At 44.3% G+C, this 13,384-nt stretch overlaps 1 protein-coding gene across 1 annotated transcript; it reads left to right on the plus strand.

The window, feature by feature from the left end:
* The first annotated feature begins 227 nt into the window (after positions 1 to 227).
* On the plus strand, positions 228 to 12,845 carry n4bp2 (NEDD4 binding protein 2). Its single transcript, XM_035173915.2, has 16 exons — positions 228 to 722; positions 1,964 to 2,999; positions 3,399 to 3,526; positions 3,736 to 3,824; positions 4,124 to 4,200; positions 4,278 to 4,418; positions 4,680 to 7,303; positions 8,046 to 8,131; positions 8,289 to 8,334; positions 8,678 to 8,901; positions 9,012 to 9,136; positions 9,414 to 9,540; positions 9,993 to 10,169; positions 10,428 to 10,596; positions 11,415 to 11,538; positions 11,630 to 12,845. Exons 1-16 carry the CDS (start codon positions 461 to 463, stop codon positions 11,673 to 11,675), a joined length of 5,481 nt encoding a protein of 1,826 aa, XP_035029806.2. The 5' UTR covers positions 228 to 460; the 3' UTR covers positions 11,676 to 12,845.
* The last annotated feature ends 539 nt before the right edge of the window (positions 12,846 to 13,384 follow it).

Below are 13,384 nucleotides of genomic sequence, written 5' to 3' on the forward strand. Positions count from 1 at the left end.
CTTTTTTTTTCATGTGTCATGAAGTTCAGTTAGATCTTAAATCTATTTCATTAAGCCTTGCCCTGATACTCTCTCATGTTTGTACAACCAGGACATGGAGCTCATAAACAACCGTCTAGTGTCCAACTCGACAAATAAAGCAACAACACATGTTTGAGTGAAAACCACATTTGTTGAGCTCACCAGCAGCTCAGACACTGGTCAGGAAGGCCGTGTTGTTTTATTGTGAAAGCTCTGTGTTGATCGCCGGTGTTCGGCTGTGTGTGTGTGTGTGGGGGACATCTCGTGTCGCCACCACTTGGAGTGCTGTTACAAATCATGTCCTTCAGCTGATCGCTCAACCGACTCTTCAGGAGCACGTTATCAGCTCCGGGCCACTCACTCGTAGCTCCTCGGCTACTTGGTTAGCTCCGCGTTAGCCTCTAATGTCAGCACCCGGCAGCGGCAGCTCGGGCCCGGAATGCCTCGGAGAAAGAAAAACGGCCAGAGCCCGGCCAGAGTCCCCGGAGGGCCGTCGGAGGGGGGGAGCCTCGGCCACAGCAACGCGGGTTATTCACGACTCCCTCTGGGATACGACGGCACCATGGCGAACAACTTCTCGACCGGCGACTCGCTGTCAGGCTCCGACATCAAGGAGGAGATCGTTAAAAACATGCAGGAGATGTTTTCGTACCTGGACCCAGAAGTGATCTACATCGTGCTGTCCGAGTGTGACTTCAAAGGTAGCCGCAAACACACACACACACACACACACACGCACACACGCACACACGCACACACGCCAAACCAGGATGTGCAGACCTGCCGTTTGAAATGTGGTAATGCTAGTTGGGTTTAACTTGGCTAAGCAGTTAGCTAGGTAGCCTGTTAGCCCGTTAGCCGTGTGCCGTGTCTCAGCACGTGAGGTTCCTGCACAGTAAAGGTCCCGTGTGTGTTGTTGACATTACTGACAGTCGTTTTGAACTGTACCCTCTTCCACCTGTTGTGTCTGTGTAGAGGAGCTACGTAAACAACAATCCATGCTGCTCCAATAAGTGTGTTGTCGTTTGTGCATGTTGGATTTTTAAATTTAAACGTCTCAAGTTAGGGAAAAACTGCAAACAGTATTCATCAAATCATTATCAGTTCAAGCCCTTTTCCGGATACCAGTCCTAAGCTGTCTCCACTGGGGACTGACCTGATGTTTACTCTGAGCTTGGGGGGGGTCACAACAACAGCAAACCTTTAAACAAGGTGCAGACCTTCCTGAACAGCTACAGTACCAGGAGTTCACAAAACTGCGCTAAAGAACTACTCAAAACGAAGGACTAAAATACTCTAAAGAGCCTGCATGACACCATCAGGCCGCTTTACTTCAAAGATTACCATGTTATTGAGCAAAGGTGATAGTGAAGCAGCTCTGACACTTAGTTAGAGCTGCGTGATATCATCATTCAATGTCCTTAAAGACGTCACAGTGGTTTGCTTTAGAGATAGATAGAGGTCAATAGGCCTTTCAGAAATTCTGTATGTGCCAGACAAACAGGAGATAAGAAGACAACAATGATACACAACACCATCCACCACCATAAAGAATGTACTCAATCACAGACCAGTACACATAACATTAAAAAAACTATACATTATGGAATAGGTGCATTATCACACTCTGAGCTTCTGGTGGCTTCCTTTCCAAGCGGATTCAGCAGTGCAATGCTGGTCGGGACAAGTGATCTGCGAGGATGGCCCCCTATACGGCCTGCCTTATGGTAGCAGCTCCTACACACTGTATAGGGGATGTTATACTACTGCACAAAAGTCTTAGTTTGATATAGTTTATTTTTAACCATTTGTTCTGTCGGAGGAGAGGACCAATGTAAATTCCTATCAAGTGCATTAAAATCAAGCATGGATCACAAGTTGTAAAGGATGATAACAGTAAAATTGACTCTTAAACTCTCTTTTCTGGACGTTTGTGTTCTAGTTGAACATGCGATGGACTCCCTCTTGGAGCTCTCTGTGGCTGCTGAAGGTGCAGCCCCTATTCCTTCTCCTGTCTCTGGCTTTGAGCGCACTGCTGCAGCCCTGCTCAGACCCCAACCCTTTCCTGAACCTCGACCAGGCCCGGACTTCTCCAAACCATCACAGCAGCCTTACCCTCCTCCCTCAGACAACCTCCTGACTGAGGAGCTGGACTTACTAGTGGATCAGGAGCTAGAGACACTGACTGCAAAGCAAGATTTTATTGACGAGCATGAAAGCAGCCAGTATTTATCCACTTATGCACCTCTTTCCTCGTTCCCTCCGCCACCGTTCCCACAGCAGCCCCTCCCTGAGCTGCTTCAGTCCAGCCTGAAGTCTAGATCCAGAGGACCCTCTGCCGAGCAGCCCTGCGCAGTGGGAGGATTGGAGGAGCACATGTCTGCTTCCTCGCCACTCGACGAGCTCAGCTCTTGGGATGACGAGACCATGCAGAGGCAGCAGTCAGCAACAGTGGTGGATTTCAAACATCTGTTGACAGAAACACCTGCGGACAAGCTGAAGCCTCCTTTAGACCTGGCAGCTTCAGGACGTCCATCGGCTTTCCAGGTGTATAAAAAAGAGGCGTCACACGGTCCGTCAGAGGGGGCAGGGATCCCTCCCTCTGATCTGATAGTTGGAGGAGCAAGATCTAAGGTGAACACGTTGAATCGGGAGCCCCTCAGCTACATGTCGTCACCTTGGAACCTGGGGGCACCGGTGTTTTCTCCCCATATTCATAGAAACCAGGGACCAACCTTCATTACTCCTGTGGCTCAAACCTCCTCCACCTGGCCCAGCCAAACTAGGCAGGCCTCTCCGTGGCTGAGTCATGCTCCTGTCAGTCAAGCACCTCTCAAACCTTCAGCAACTATTCCAAAGTCCTGGGCCCTGCCTAGTGCTCCACCGCTCCCTGCCCAGCACAGTCGGCTTCGTTTGGAAGGGAAGGTGCTCGTGATGCTTCGTGGTGCTCCAGGATCTGGCAAGTCAACTTTGGCAAGGTTAGAATGTTGGGATTCTCTTAATGACACTACGCTGTGCTCACGAGTAATGTGAGTTCTTTTAAAAGACAGTTTGCAGAGGTATCACAGCCACAGCTCACAGAGTGGAGACTTGCCCACATGACAAGAGACAACACCTTACTGAAATATAATCACCTGGCTTGACAACATGTTGTCAGTGACTTCTTTTGTTTTTTCATTTGCCTACAACAGACTCCTGCAAAGTCTTAGAGAAAACTAATCAGTGCATCTTCAAAAAGAGTCAACATTTTCCATTTTTCTAAAAGAATGGCTTCCTTACACAATCATATTATCGTTGTCATCGATTTATAGTAAAGCAACAATCACACCCTGTGTTTCAAACTCTTGGTGTGTGTGTACATCTCATTCTCTTTGCAGTGCCTTGTTAGAGCATAACCCTGGTGGAGCTATATTCCGCACTGATGACTATTTCACCCGCCTTGGAGGTCAATATATCTTTGACCCCACTGCTCTTGGGGAGGCCCATGAGTGGAATCACAAACGAGGTAAATAACACACACACACACAGATTTGATAAGAAGCTATGCAGCAGTAGCAAGTCAACACTCCTATGTGACCTCTAAAGATTTTTTAAATCTCTGTAATTGATTGCTGTTGTTTCCCGATGAATGCAATCCGATTGACCACACTTCTACCAACACAACAAATGTTTTGTTTCTCATGGGTTGTCTCTTATGGAAATGTTATCCCACAGCCAAGGAAGCGTTTGAGAGGGGCACTAACCCCATCATCATCGACAATACCAACATGCAGGGCTGGGAGATGCGACCCTACGTGATTCAGGTCAGTTTGCTCGTCAGTAACACACCAGCGCAGGAGCAAATCTCATGTGATTCATTCTGCTGTTGCATAAATAGTTCTGGAGAAGAGCTAATCCAGCTAATGCATGACACTGTAAATGGTTTAGGATTTGCTCAGACCGACATCAACCCTGTAATGAAAAAACACAGCCTCTTTAATTTGAATGTACTTTACAATTTGAAAGTTATATTTATAACGTCTACAATGTGAACATCTTGATAACCTTTCTTTTGAGAAATGTTTCTGGACACAGTTCACATATCTTCACATATTTGTCCTAGGCGCTGAAACATGGATATAAAGTGCTGTTCCGAGAGCCGGACACTTGGTGGAAGAGCAAGCCCAGAGAACTGGAGAGGTGAGAGTTTTTGGTCTAAAACATCAACTAAAGTTTTTTTTGTTGACAAAGATTTAATCCAGACTTTTTGTCTCCAGACGCACTACACATAATGTGTCAGTGGAAACAATCCGCCGCATGCTCAACGGATATGAGCGCTTCGTTACGGTCCGCTCTATTATGGGCTCACACATGCCTGAGTGGAAAGAGCGCCTCCGTCTGGAGAACAAAAGCTCACAGTGAGTTTCATGTATAAATGTTTGTATTGATACAAATATATTTTTAACTCATTTATATTCAAGTGTGTTAATGTAAAAACCTTGTGTGTATATATAATGAACAATGCTCATCTAAAATATCAAGTGATGATGTATCCTGCATAATATGAATCTGTTCCAATACAGTGATTTATTTCTGTTGATTGTCAACCACAGACCAGTATATTGCACACCTCATCGATTATTGCAGTTGTACCATTCTTACCTCTTTTTTTTCTCTAGGCCGGTCTCCTCTGAAACACCTTGTCCTAATCTGGTCGGGGAACCTGGATTAACTGAGGGGTTTAAGAAATCCCGCTCCCAGCTGTGTGCCTCTCTCCCCGATGTGTCATCTATTGGTCGTTCTAGCGACGGGGGAAAACTAGGAGATAGCACCCACCAATCTACAGAGTCCCTTAATTTCCAGCCTGCTGGAAGACCTACAGAAAACCCCAAAATGGCCGATGACTTGGATTTGGGGGAATTAGATTCTGAGCTGGATGCTCAGTCACTGCTAAATAATTCAATAGCAGATCAGAGAATCCCGGACTGTATTGTGGAATCAGTGATGAATGAAGATCACAGAAGGGATGAAATACCTGTGGCTTTCTCTCCGTCTATTGGACAGAGGGTGCGGCGAGAAAGGCCGAGCAGGAGGTCTGAGTTTGACAGGTTGGAGCCTGCAGATCTGGTGAAAGATACCAACCAATCAGAGAGTGAGGCAAAGGAAGAGGAGGCAGGAGGAGTTGATATTGTGAAGGATGAGGAAGAGAAGGGAATGCCTAAAATGCCGGATTTTGTAGGCGACTGGCCTTCTGAAGGATCCCTTGACCAGCGACAGATGAGGAGGCATAAAGAAAGAAATAGGAGAGAAGATGAAAGTGTGCCTCAAGAGGTTGATGAAAATGAAATAAAAGTTCAACCTGGGCCTGATATAACAGAGTTTCAGAAGGTTCTTGATCTTCTGCAGACAGGTGTAGGGGCCATTCAGATCAGCTCTACCCATTCTTCCTCCCTTTCTTTGAGCTCCGAAGAGGAACTACTGAAAGAAGCGGAGGCAGGTGGCAGAGAAGAAAGGGAGGAAAACATGAACACTAGAGGTGAACTGCCGGACTGTGTGTTAGCCTGGAAGGCAGCTGACTCTTCTAGGGTCAGGAAATCCAACATTGATAAAAGGGAGGAACTTGAACCTGAAAAGGATGCAAGTAGTTCAGCAGGAGGGAGTAAACAAGGTTCGGACAGTACACATCCTCCCTCAGCTGTCACTGCTGATTCACTAGTTATCCCCAAAACTGCAGAGATGAGTGTATGCCAGGATGAAGTAGGAAGCCACAATACTGAAGGTGATGTTGTTACAGAGCCTGGAGATATGGACACTAACAGCAGTACAGGGGATGGTAGAGAGACTGGAACTGAAGCTGATGGCAGCCATATTAGCGAGGTGTGTCAGAGTCTGATGTGCGAGGGCTCTGTGGAAGCAGAAGGCACTACTTTCAGCGGAGGCAGTCAGGAGAGGAAGCAGCGTCCGGGTCGCAGATCGGGGAAGCAGTGCAAGCTCGCCCTCACCTTCACTCAAAACTGTCCTGGATCTTCGTTGAATTCTCCTGAGTCCCCCAATACCACAGCTCAAATTATACACAGTAGTCCGAGTATTATAAACACAGATGTCAAACCTAGCTTTAATCCCAACTGTGATTCAAGCCTTAACCTTAAACCAAACGTTGACCCCTTCACTGAGTCCAAATCTGAGGCACACGCGCAGCCGCCTTCTCCCCCTGTGTCTCCGGTAGACACGAGCTGCTTCACTCAATCTGAACCTCAGGACTTTGCCGTTCTGTGGCGTCTCAATCATCAAGACAGCCCTGACGATGCAATCCTCGCCGCATGCAGCCACTCCAGTGACTTCAAAGTCCTGTATGGCGACTCTTCTCGCTTTGTGCCGGAGCAGTCCCCTGCAGCTTCTGCAGCCATTGCAGCTCACCCCTTCGGCCAGGAAGAGGTACTCTACCGTGTGGCGCACGAGAAAGGCACACAAGTGGAGGAGAAGGAGCTCGGAGGACCTCAAGATCGACTTGAGAGCTTATGCATCCTAAGTCGTCATTTTAAATTAGTTAGTTTTGATACATTAGAAGATCTTTATGACAAATGCCATCAGGACCTTGAGTGGACTACGAACCTGCTGCTAGACTCTGAAGAGAGGTTCTTTAAAGAGGAGGATGGCGAGGAGGGGCAGGAGGATGGTGCATGGGGTGAAGATGACCAGAACACGTCCGCTGTGTGTGGAGGTTTAGGCGATGTTGTAGAACCCAGGTTTTGTCCTAATGTGTTAGATGAGCGCCTCCCTGAAGATCTGTCAAAGGCAGGAGCAGCTGGGTTTGAGGAGGGGGCTCAGCAGCCAACATGTGGGACTGTTAGTGAGTCAAATGAGAGCATCACTAATACTGAGTTATCAAGTTTGGAAAGTGTAGCTGCTCCGGTTAAAAACGAAAATCAACCTGATACAACCTCACACTCTGAAAAAAACCCTGACAAAGAACTTGTTCTGCATAAAGCCACAAGAGAAATTGGCATCATTGAACACGAACTGATCTCAGTACCTGATCGAGAAGGTGGTGCTTGGGGTTGGGGCTCAGATGATGGCGTAATAATTGAAGAGTCAAGGACCGTGATTGAGGACGAGATCGCCAGCATGGACGAGGTTCACCGGCTGATGCAGGCTGAGCTAGAGGAGATGGAGAGAGATGAAAAGCGGAGAAAGGAGGAGAGAAGGACGGGACACCTGGACATTCAAAGTGTGGAGCTGAAACTACCAGCTGAGGTGGCGCTACAGCTCACGGAACTGTTTGGTCCTGTGGGCTTAGATCAAGGTAAACACACTGGCATCACTCACACAGAAGAATACAAGCAGGACATCTACTGCTAAAACGAGAATTAAAGTCTTCAAGTACCTAATCTGTATAAACAGATTCTGTATGTGATATTGTACAATCTGCAGGTGAGGGACAACATTTTGGAAGCAGGTAAACGCTGTTGCCCAGATATCAAATCCTACTTCGGAAGCCCAAAAACATTGACTGTCATTCGATAGCTGTTGGGCTCAGAGAAAGTAAAGGACCAGGAATACTATCTTCATTATCATGTTTTCATTAGTTATATTATCACCCAAAAACAACTATCATGTTATCATTCGCTTAGAATGCGCCCTTTATATTGACATAGGGAGTGTGTATTTTTCCACGGAGCCTGCCGTGTTATATCACCATGTTTCTACAGAAGCCCATAATGGACAAACCAAATACAGGCTCAAGAGAGGGCCTGTTTGTTTTCGTTCATGATACCTTAAGCCTTCTCCCTCATGCTTGGAAAGGGAGGCTGAGAAGAGGGGTTGCAATCTGCAACCTCACCCCTAGATGCCCCTAAATCCTACACACTGGTCCTTTACTGCCTCAAATGAACAAGGTCTTATGACTCCCTTGTTGTACAAAGGCAACAGTCTGTATCCCTTATCTGGAACCATATCACCAAACGTTAAACCAATAAAAATAACTGTCCATGTCCTTCTCTACTTCTGAGCTGATGTATCTGCCCTCTCTGCTTCACTATATTTAGAAACATGCTCCACTGACGACTATACAGTGCAGATGGACCTGAATCTGGCTAAACTGCTCCACCAGAAGTGGAAGGAAACAATCCAGGTGAGTTGTTGAATGCAGCGATACTTGATAGTTACATTTGCCTTGTGTGATTAAAGGGGTCTTTAATCATTAAAGGCATAGTTACATAGTTACATTTGCCTTGTGTGATTAAAGGGGTCTTTGTTGCTTTATCTGACTGTAAATGTTTTTTTTACAGGAAAAGCAGAGACAAGCTACTCTTTCATTCCACTTGCCTCAGGAAAGTAAGTTGACACAGTCACACACACTCAGAAGTTTAGTTAAGTGTTGTTCCGCTTTGTTCTGAATTCAGTTCTATTTGTACAGCACATTTCAGATGAAAAGCGTAGATGCAGTGTTCTCCCAAATAAAAGCAAAGGCACATTAAATACATGAGATGATTGGGCGAGAGGTGGCGGTACACCCTGGACTGGTCACCAGTGTAGCACTGGCCTGAGTGCTGAATTGGTTGCATTATCCCCACATAAAAACTGTTATCCTGTATTGTCCCTATCAAACAAATAAATAAAAGTATTAATTTAATTGGTTATTCTGAGGAACTGAAATGTGGACCTTTTGTATGTTTAGGTTCAGGACACTGGCGTGAATCACAGATGGCCAAACCAGGGCAGCAAGAACGAACACACGCAGGACAGTATGTCACCAATGCTGATGGTACCACGTCACTGAACAGTCAATCGGAGTCCCGTGGTCAGATGCCGATCATGGACCACTGGAACGTGTTCCGTCCACATGTCTCTCTCAGAGATATCATAAAAGAGGAGCAGGCTTTGCAGGAGAACGTGGAGAAGGTAATACACACATCTGCTCTACCTGTAGACCTTAATTTGAATGACACTATTCTGGTTTGCTCTACTCTGTTACACTTATCGTAACTGCTTTCTAACCCTGTTGCTTTCAGACCCGACAAAGTCGTTCAGACCTTGACCGGCGTGATGGAGCCACCTTGTTGAAAGAGAACAAACTGTTCTCCCTCTTCCCCGCCATTGACAAGCATTTCCTCATGGACATCTTCAGAGACCACAAGTGAGACATGAGTGTATCTTCAAGACTGTGGCTATGTCACACACCAACCACCTTTACTTAGAGGATCAGCAGTGCATTATTCTGGATGCTACAGTTGAAATTAATTTAATAGGACAACTCAGGAATGTGCCATTAGTTAGGATAGTTAATGTTCACTGTTTCTATAATACTCTAAAGTCAGTTCCTGTTTTTCTAATAACATGTTATAATATATTTGTTCTATATGAAAGAACCATCTATGCTCCTGACTAATCCCTGTGTGTTCATGCGTGTGTAGTTACAGCCTGATGCAGACTGAGCTGTTTCTTCGCTCTCTACTGGGCGAAGGCCCCGTCAAGACAGTTGTCGCCCCAGAGGCTCCTCGCTCTGACCACCACAGAGCAGCCAGCAAGGAGAGGGAAAAGGTCTGCACACACACGAGCAGAGACAAACAAACACACACATTTATGTGCCACAACCATGTATTGCCATGTTTAATCTCTTAAAGGTCGGTATCTTTACTCCATCTGTTGCCTTTTAGCATTTGTTTTTCATCTTTAGTTGTTGATTTTAGAATCACATTGTATTGCTGTAAACATACTTTCAAGATACATTTACTGTGATGCAATAACCATACACACAATTTTATGGAACATGATATAATGACACATGAGTTTATCACAACAGCATAACTGTAGAGAAAGGTGTGCGCCTAAAACCTTTTTAGCAATATACCAAGAATCCATTACTGGCAAAAGGCTCTGCCAAAACAAAGCAGAGCAGTTCAAATCAGGTGCAGTGAAGTAAAAAAGGAGAATCCCATATAAGAGTTATTTATTACATTTTCTCATTTTCACTCTGTTCTTTACTTTGTCAGAGGCAGAAGCCCCCGCAGTCGACCGTACCAGACTATCAGGATGTGGAGGACCCAGAATATCACGACTTCAGGGCTGAGGCCAGTCTGCAGAAGAGCCGACAGCTGGAGGGTTTTGCCAAGGCGGCAGAGGCCTTCAAGCAAGGACACAAAGAAGTGGCCTCGTTTTACGCACAGCAGGCAAGTGGCCGAGGCACGCCGTCTGATTTTCATGTTTTTTTCTAGCTTTCGGCTGTATTTTCACCTGAGAATCATTTTGTGAGTTTCATATGAAGTTCTTATGTAAAAGCTGTAGCCTATCTGGTTGGGTAACATATTTAATAGTAGATGTAATGTCTCTTACCTTTATGAAACAGATTTTCTTTTCCCCTCCTTTTTTCTTTGTATCTAGTCATTTATTCATGGTGAGTATATTAATTTGCATCAACCTTTTCCCAGGGACACATGCATGGCCAGCGGATGCGTGAGGCCAATCACCGTGCAGCGGTTCAGATTTTTGAGAGGGTCAACTCGACGCTGCTGCCCCAGAACATCCTGGACCTCCATGGGCTGCATGTAGACGAGGCCCTGGACCATCTGGCCCAGGTCTTGCATGACAAAACCACAGGTATTTAACAATACACTGTTTACACCCAGTATTGCCCATTTATGTTTATCCAATGCCATCACTTTACATTCAACCTGTCAGAAGATACTTAACCTAAATGTAACATGAATAGTTCTCTTTTGGACCTAGCGATATTATCATTAACACTTTCAACACGGCATTGCATTGAATTGAATGCTGTTGGATGAACTTAATAGTTGCAGCAGCACAAAGGAAAATACATCTAGAGATTAGATGTGCATCTTATAACCTTACCGCCTTCTAACATTGTCTGAATGAAGCAATAAAGAACATTTATGTTACAGTCCCCTGTGTATTAGACAAAATCGATCACTTGTAGCGTTAGTTTAGAGTTTTGTCTTTACTATTGATCAAGCTCCACGAACGCTCCACCAACGCATCATCAGGATTATATTTTCAAACTTTACAAACCTTCCTCCAGAGAGAGAGGACGTAATAATATGGCCTGTATTTCACTGCTCATGACAAGTAAACTGAACCTAGTGTGTAATGAGTACAATGAATGAGTTCAGACTCCAATTAGGAACGACACTGGTAGATGCTATAAATCTGAATCATATGAACGATCAGCACATCCAACAAGCACTTTCCAAGTTTGTGTTTTTGCTAAATTTGAACATTTGTGTGTACTCCTCCTGTCAACTTTATTGTGTGTGTGTGTGTGTGTGTGTGTGTGTGTGTGTGTGTGTGTGTGTGTGTGTGTGTGTGTGTGTGTGTGTGTGTGTGTGTGTGTGTGTGTGTGTGTGTGTGTGTGTGTGTGTGTGTGTTTCTCTCTTCTTCCACCTCTGTCTTTGTAGAGAGTGAGCAGGGTCTGTGTCGACCTCAGCTCTCTGTTATCACAGGAAGAGGGAACCACAGCCAGGGGGGCGTGGCCCGCATCCGCCCCGCCGTTATAGACTACCTCACGAACAACCACTACAGGTACAGACAGACAGACACACACACACGTATGCAAAACACACGTGATGTGTTCATCAAAACCCACCTTTTCTGCTATCTCTTCATCTCCCAGGTTCACGGAGCCAAAGCCGGGTCTCATGTTGGTCTCTTTGAAGTGAAAAGAATCTGGTTTATTGGGTTCGAACTGAAGCTGCTATGAAGGACGACACTCACACACACACAATCCACATATACAATTGTTACATTATACACAGTATGATATTATCAGCCTCCTTGTTTCTCTGGCCTGAGTCCTCCCCTCTCCACCAGTCATGTAGCCGCCAGAAGTTTTATTTAATCTTTAGATTAGATTACTTAAGATTTTAACATAAATTCAGATTTTTAATAAGAATATATTTTTATTTTGTGTGTATAAAAGAGAGCTGTGTTGGCGATATAACTGAGAAATACGTTTTTTTTTATGCCTCTGCAAAGCCAGATTGTATGTGCTATATATTTTATATTTAAAATGTTTCATAATGTGGTGTATTTACTTTATGGCTTTTTTAAAGAATGCTTTAAAAAACCTTGTGTTTAGAACGCTACATGCTCAATAAGGCCTTGTTTCATGTTTGAGACATAATGAAAGTATTTTATGAAGATTCATACGAGTCAGGGTTGCTCACTGTCTGGTAGGAGGTTGTTCTCTAGGTTTTTAAATAATATGGCATTTTTGAAACACAGTTTAAACTTTGCATTGAGTACCAGCTAATCCTGTATTGTCATATGAGAACTTATGACAAAGACAACACTTCGTTTTTTTTTTCCTCTGGGTTGTAGCGCTTCTGTGTGTGTTGCTCAACACGACGTGAGTTTTTCAGACGATCAAAGACCATAAATAGTTTTGAACTAGGAATTGTTTGAACCGTGGCTGTAAATTCTGCAGCAGTCGCCCACTCGCCTTTTGTCTTAGCAGCTGCCTCTGCGACATGCAACTGTTAGTTTACCTAGAGCGTAAGACCAAGCTGCTAATGTATTGATTATCAAACTCAGGGAATGATTGAACAATGATTCATTTTCTTCTCCTTCGATGCCAGCCTGTCGTTTCAAGCCTGTTCCCTGTTGCTTTGTCTTAAAAACTCACTGTGGCAAATTTTGTAGCAGGTTTAAAATCACCTCTGTTTTTTTTAACTGTGTGATGGCAACAGTGTTGGCAGATTTTACTGGTTGTACATAATATTGTGATCAATGAATGATAAAGAGAAGATTGTATTTTTGTATACATTTGTTCGTGGGTTTTACAGAGAATATTGTACTGTGGAATAAAAATATATTTCTTTACAGTTTAACATGTGGTTTACATCATTGTTACTCTTGAATAAATAAATGCAGCTCCAGGATCAATCATTAAATTTGTTATAATGCTTATGTTTATTTGTTTATAGACGTGTATACACATTTATTCCATCACAATACTGAAAAGTTTGCATTGTAGATTAAGTTCTTTAGTAGTTTTTACCCTTGTAAACATTGTGTAAAAGTAGAATTTTGATTGTTTAATAGTTGTTTTAATGGAAAATAATCTAACAGCTTCACCATGAGTTTTGTTGAGTGATGGTGGTTAGAAAAGTCACATTTCACCAATCAAAACCTCTGTTTGTTGTCGTCTGAATATTCATCAATCAGAATAACCCCGGCAAACTCATTAACCCCTCATTAAGTATTCTACTCGCAGTCTGCTCCCTGTGGGTGAATGGCACAATATTCAGGCTCCAGAACATCAACTCTTGAGATGGAAGTGGTTTTATATTCGAGCCCGTATCAGACGATATGAGCGTTTCACAGACACATGGGTACCGACATTTAATGTTTGACGAAAAGAAACATT

The sequence above is a fragment of the Hippoglossus stenolepis genome, chromosome 2 (genome assembly GCF_022539355.2).
Source record: "Hippoglossus stenolepis isolate QCI-W04-F060 chromosome 2, HSTE1.2, whole genome shotgun sequence".
Lineage (NCBI taxonomy): Eukaryota > Metazoa > Chordata > Actinopteri > Pleuronectiformes > Pleuronectidae > Hippoglossus > Hippoglossus stenolepis.

Coding starts and splice junctions, on each gene's coding strand:
- n4bp2 (XM_035173915.2), top strand. CDS start 461: ATGCCTCGGAGAAAGAAAAACGGCCAGAGCCCGGCCAGAGTCCCCGGA. Junction 8,335..8,677: donor ATTCCACTTGCCTCAGGAAA/GTAAGTTGACAC, acceptor TTGTATGTTTAG/GTTCAGGACACTGGCGTGAA. Junction 9,541..9,992: donor CCAGCAAGGAGAGGGAAAAG/GTCTGCACACAC, acceptor TTACTTTGTCAG/AGGCAGAAGCCCCCGCAGTC.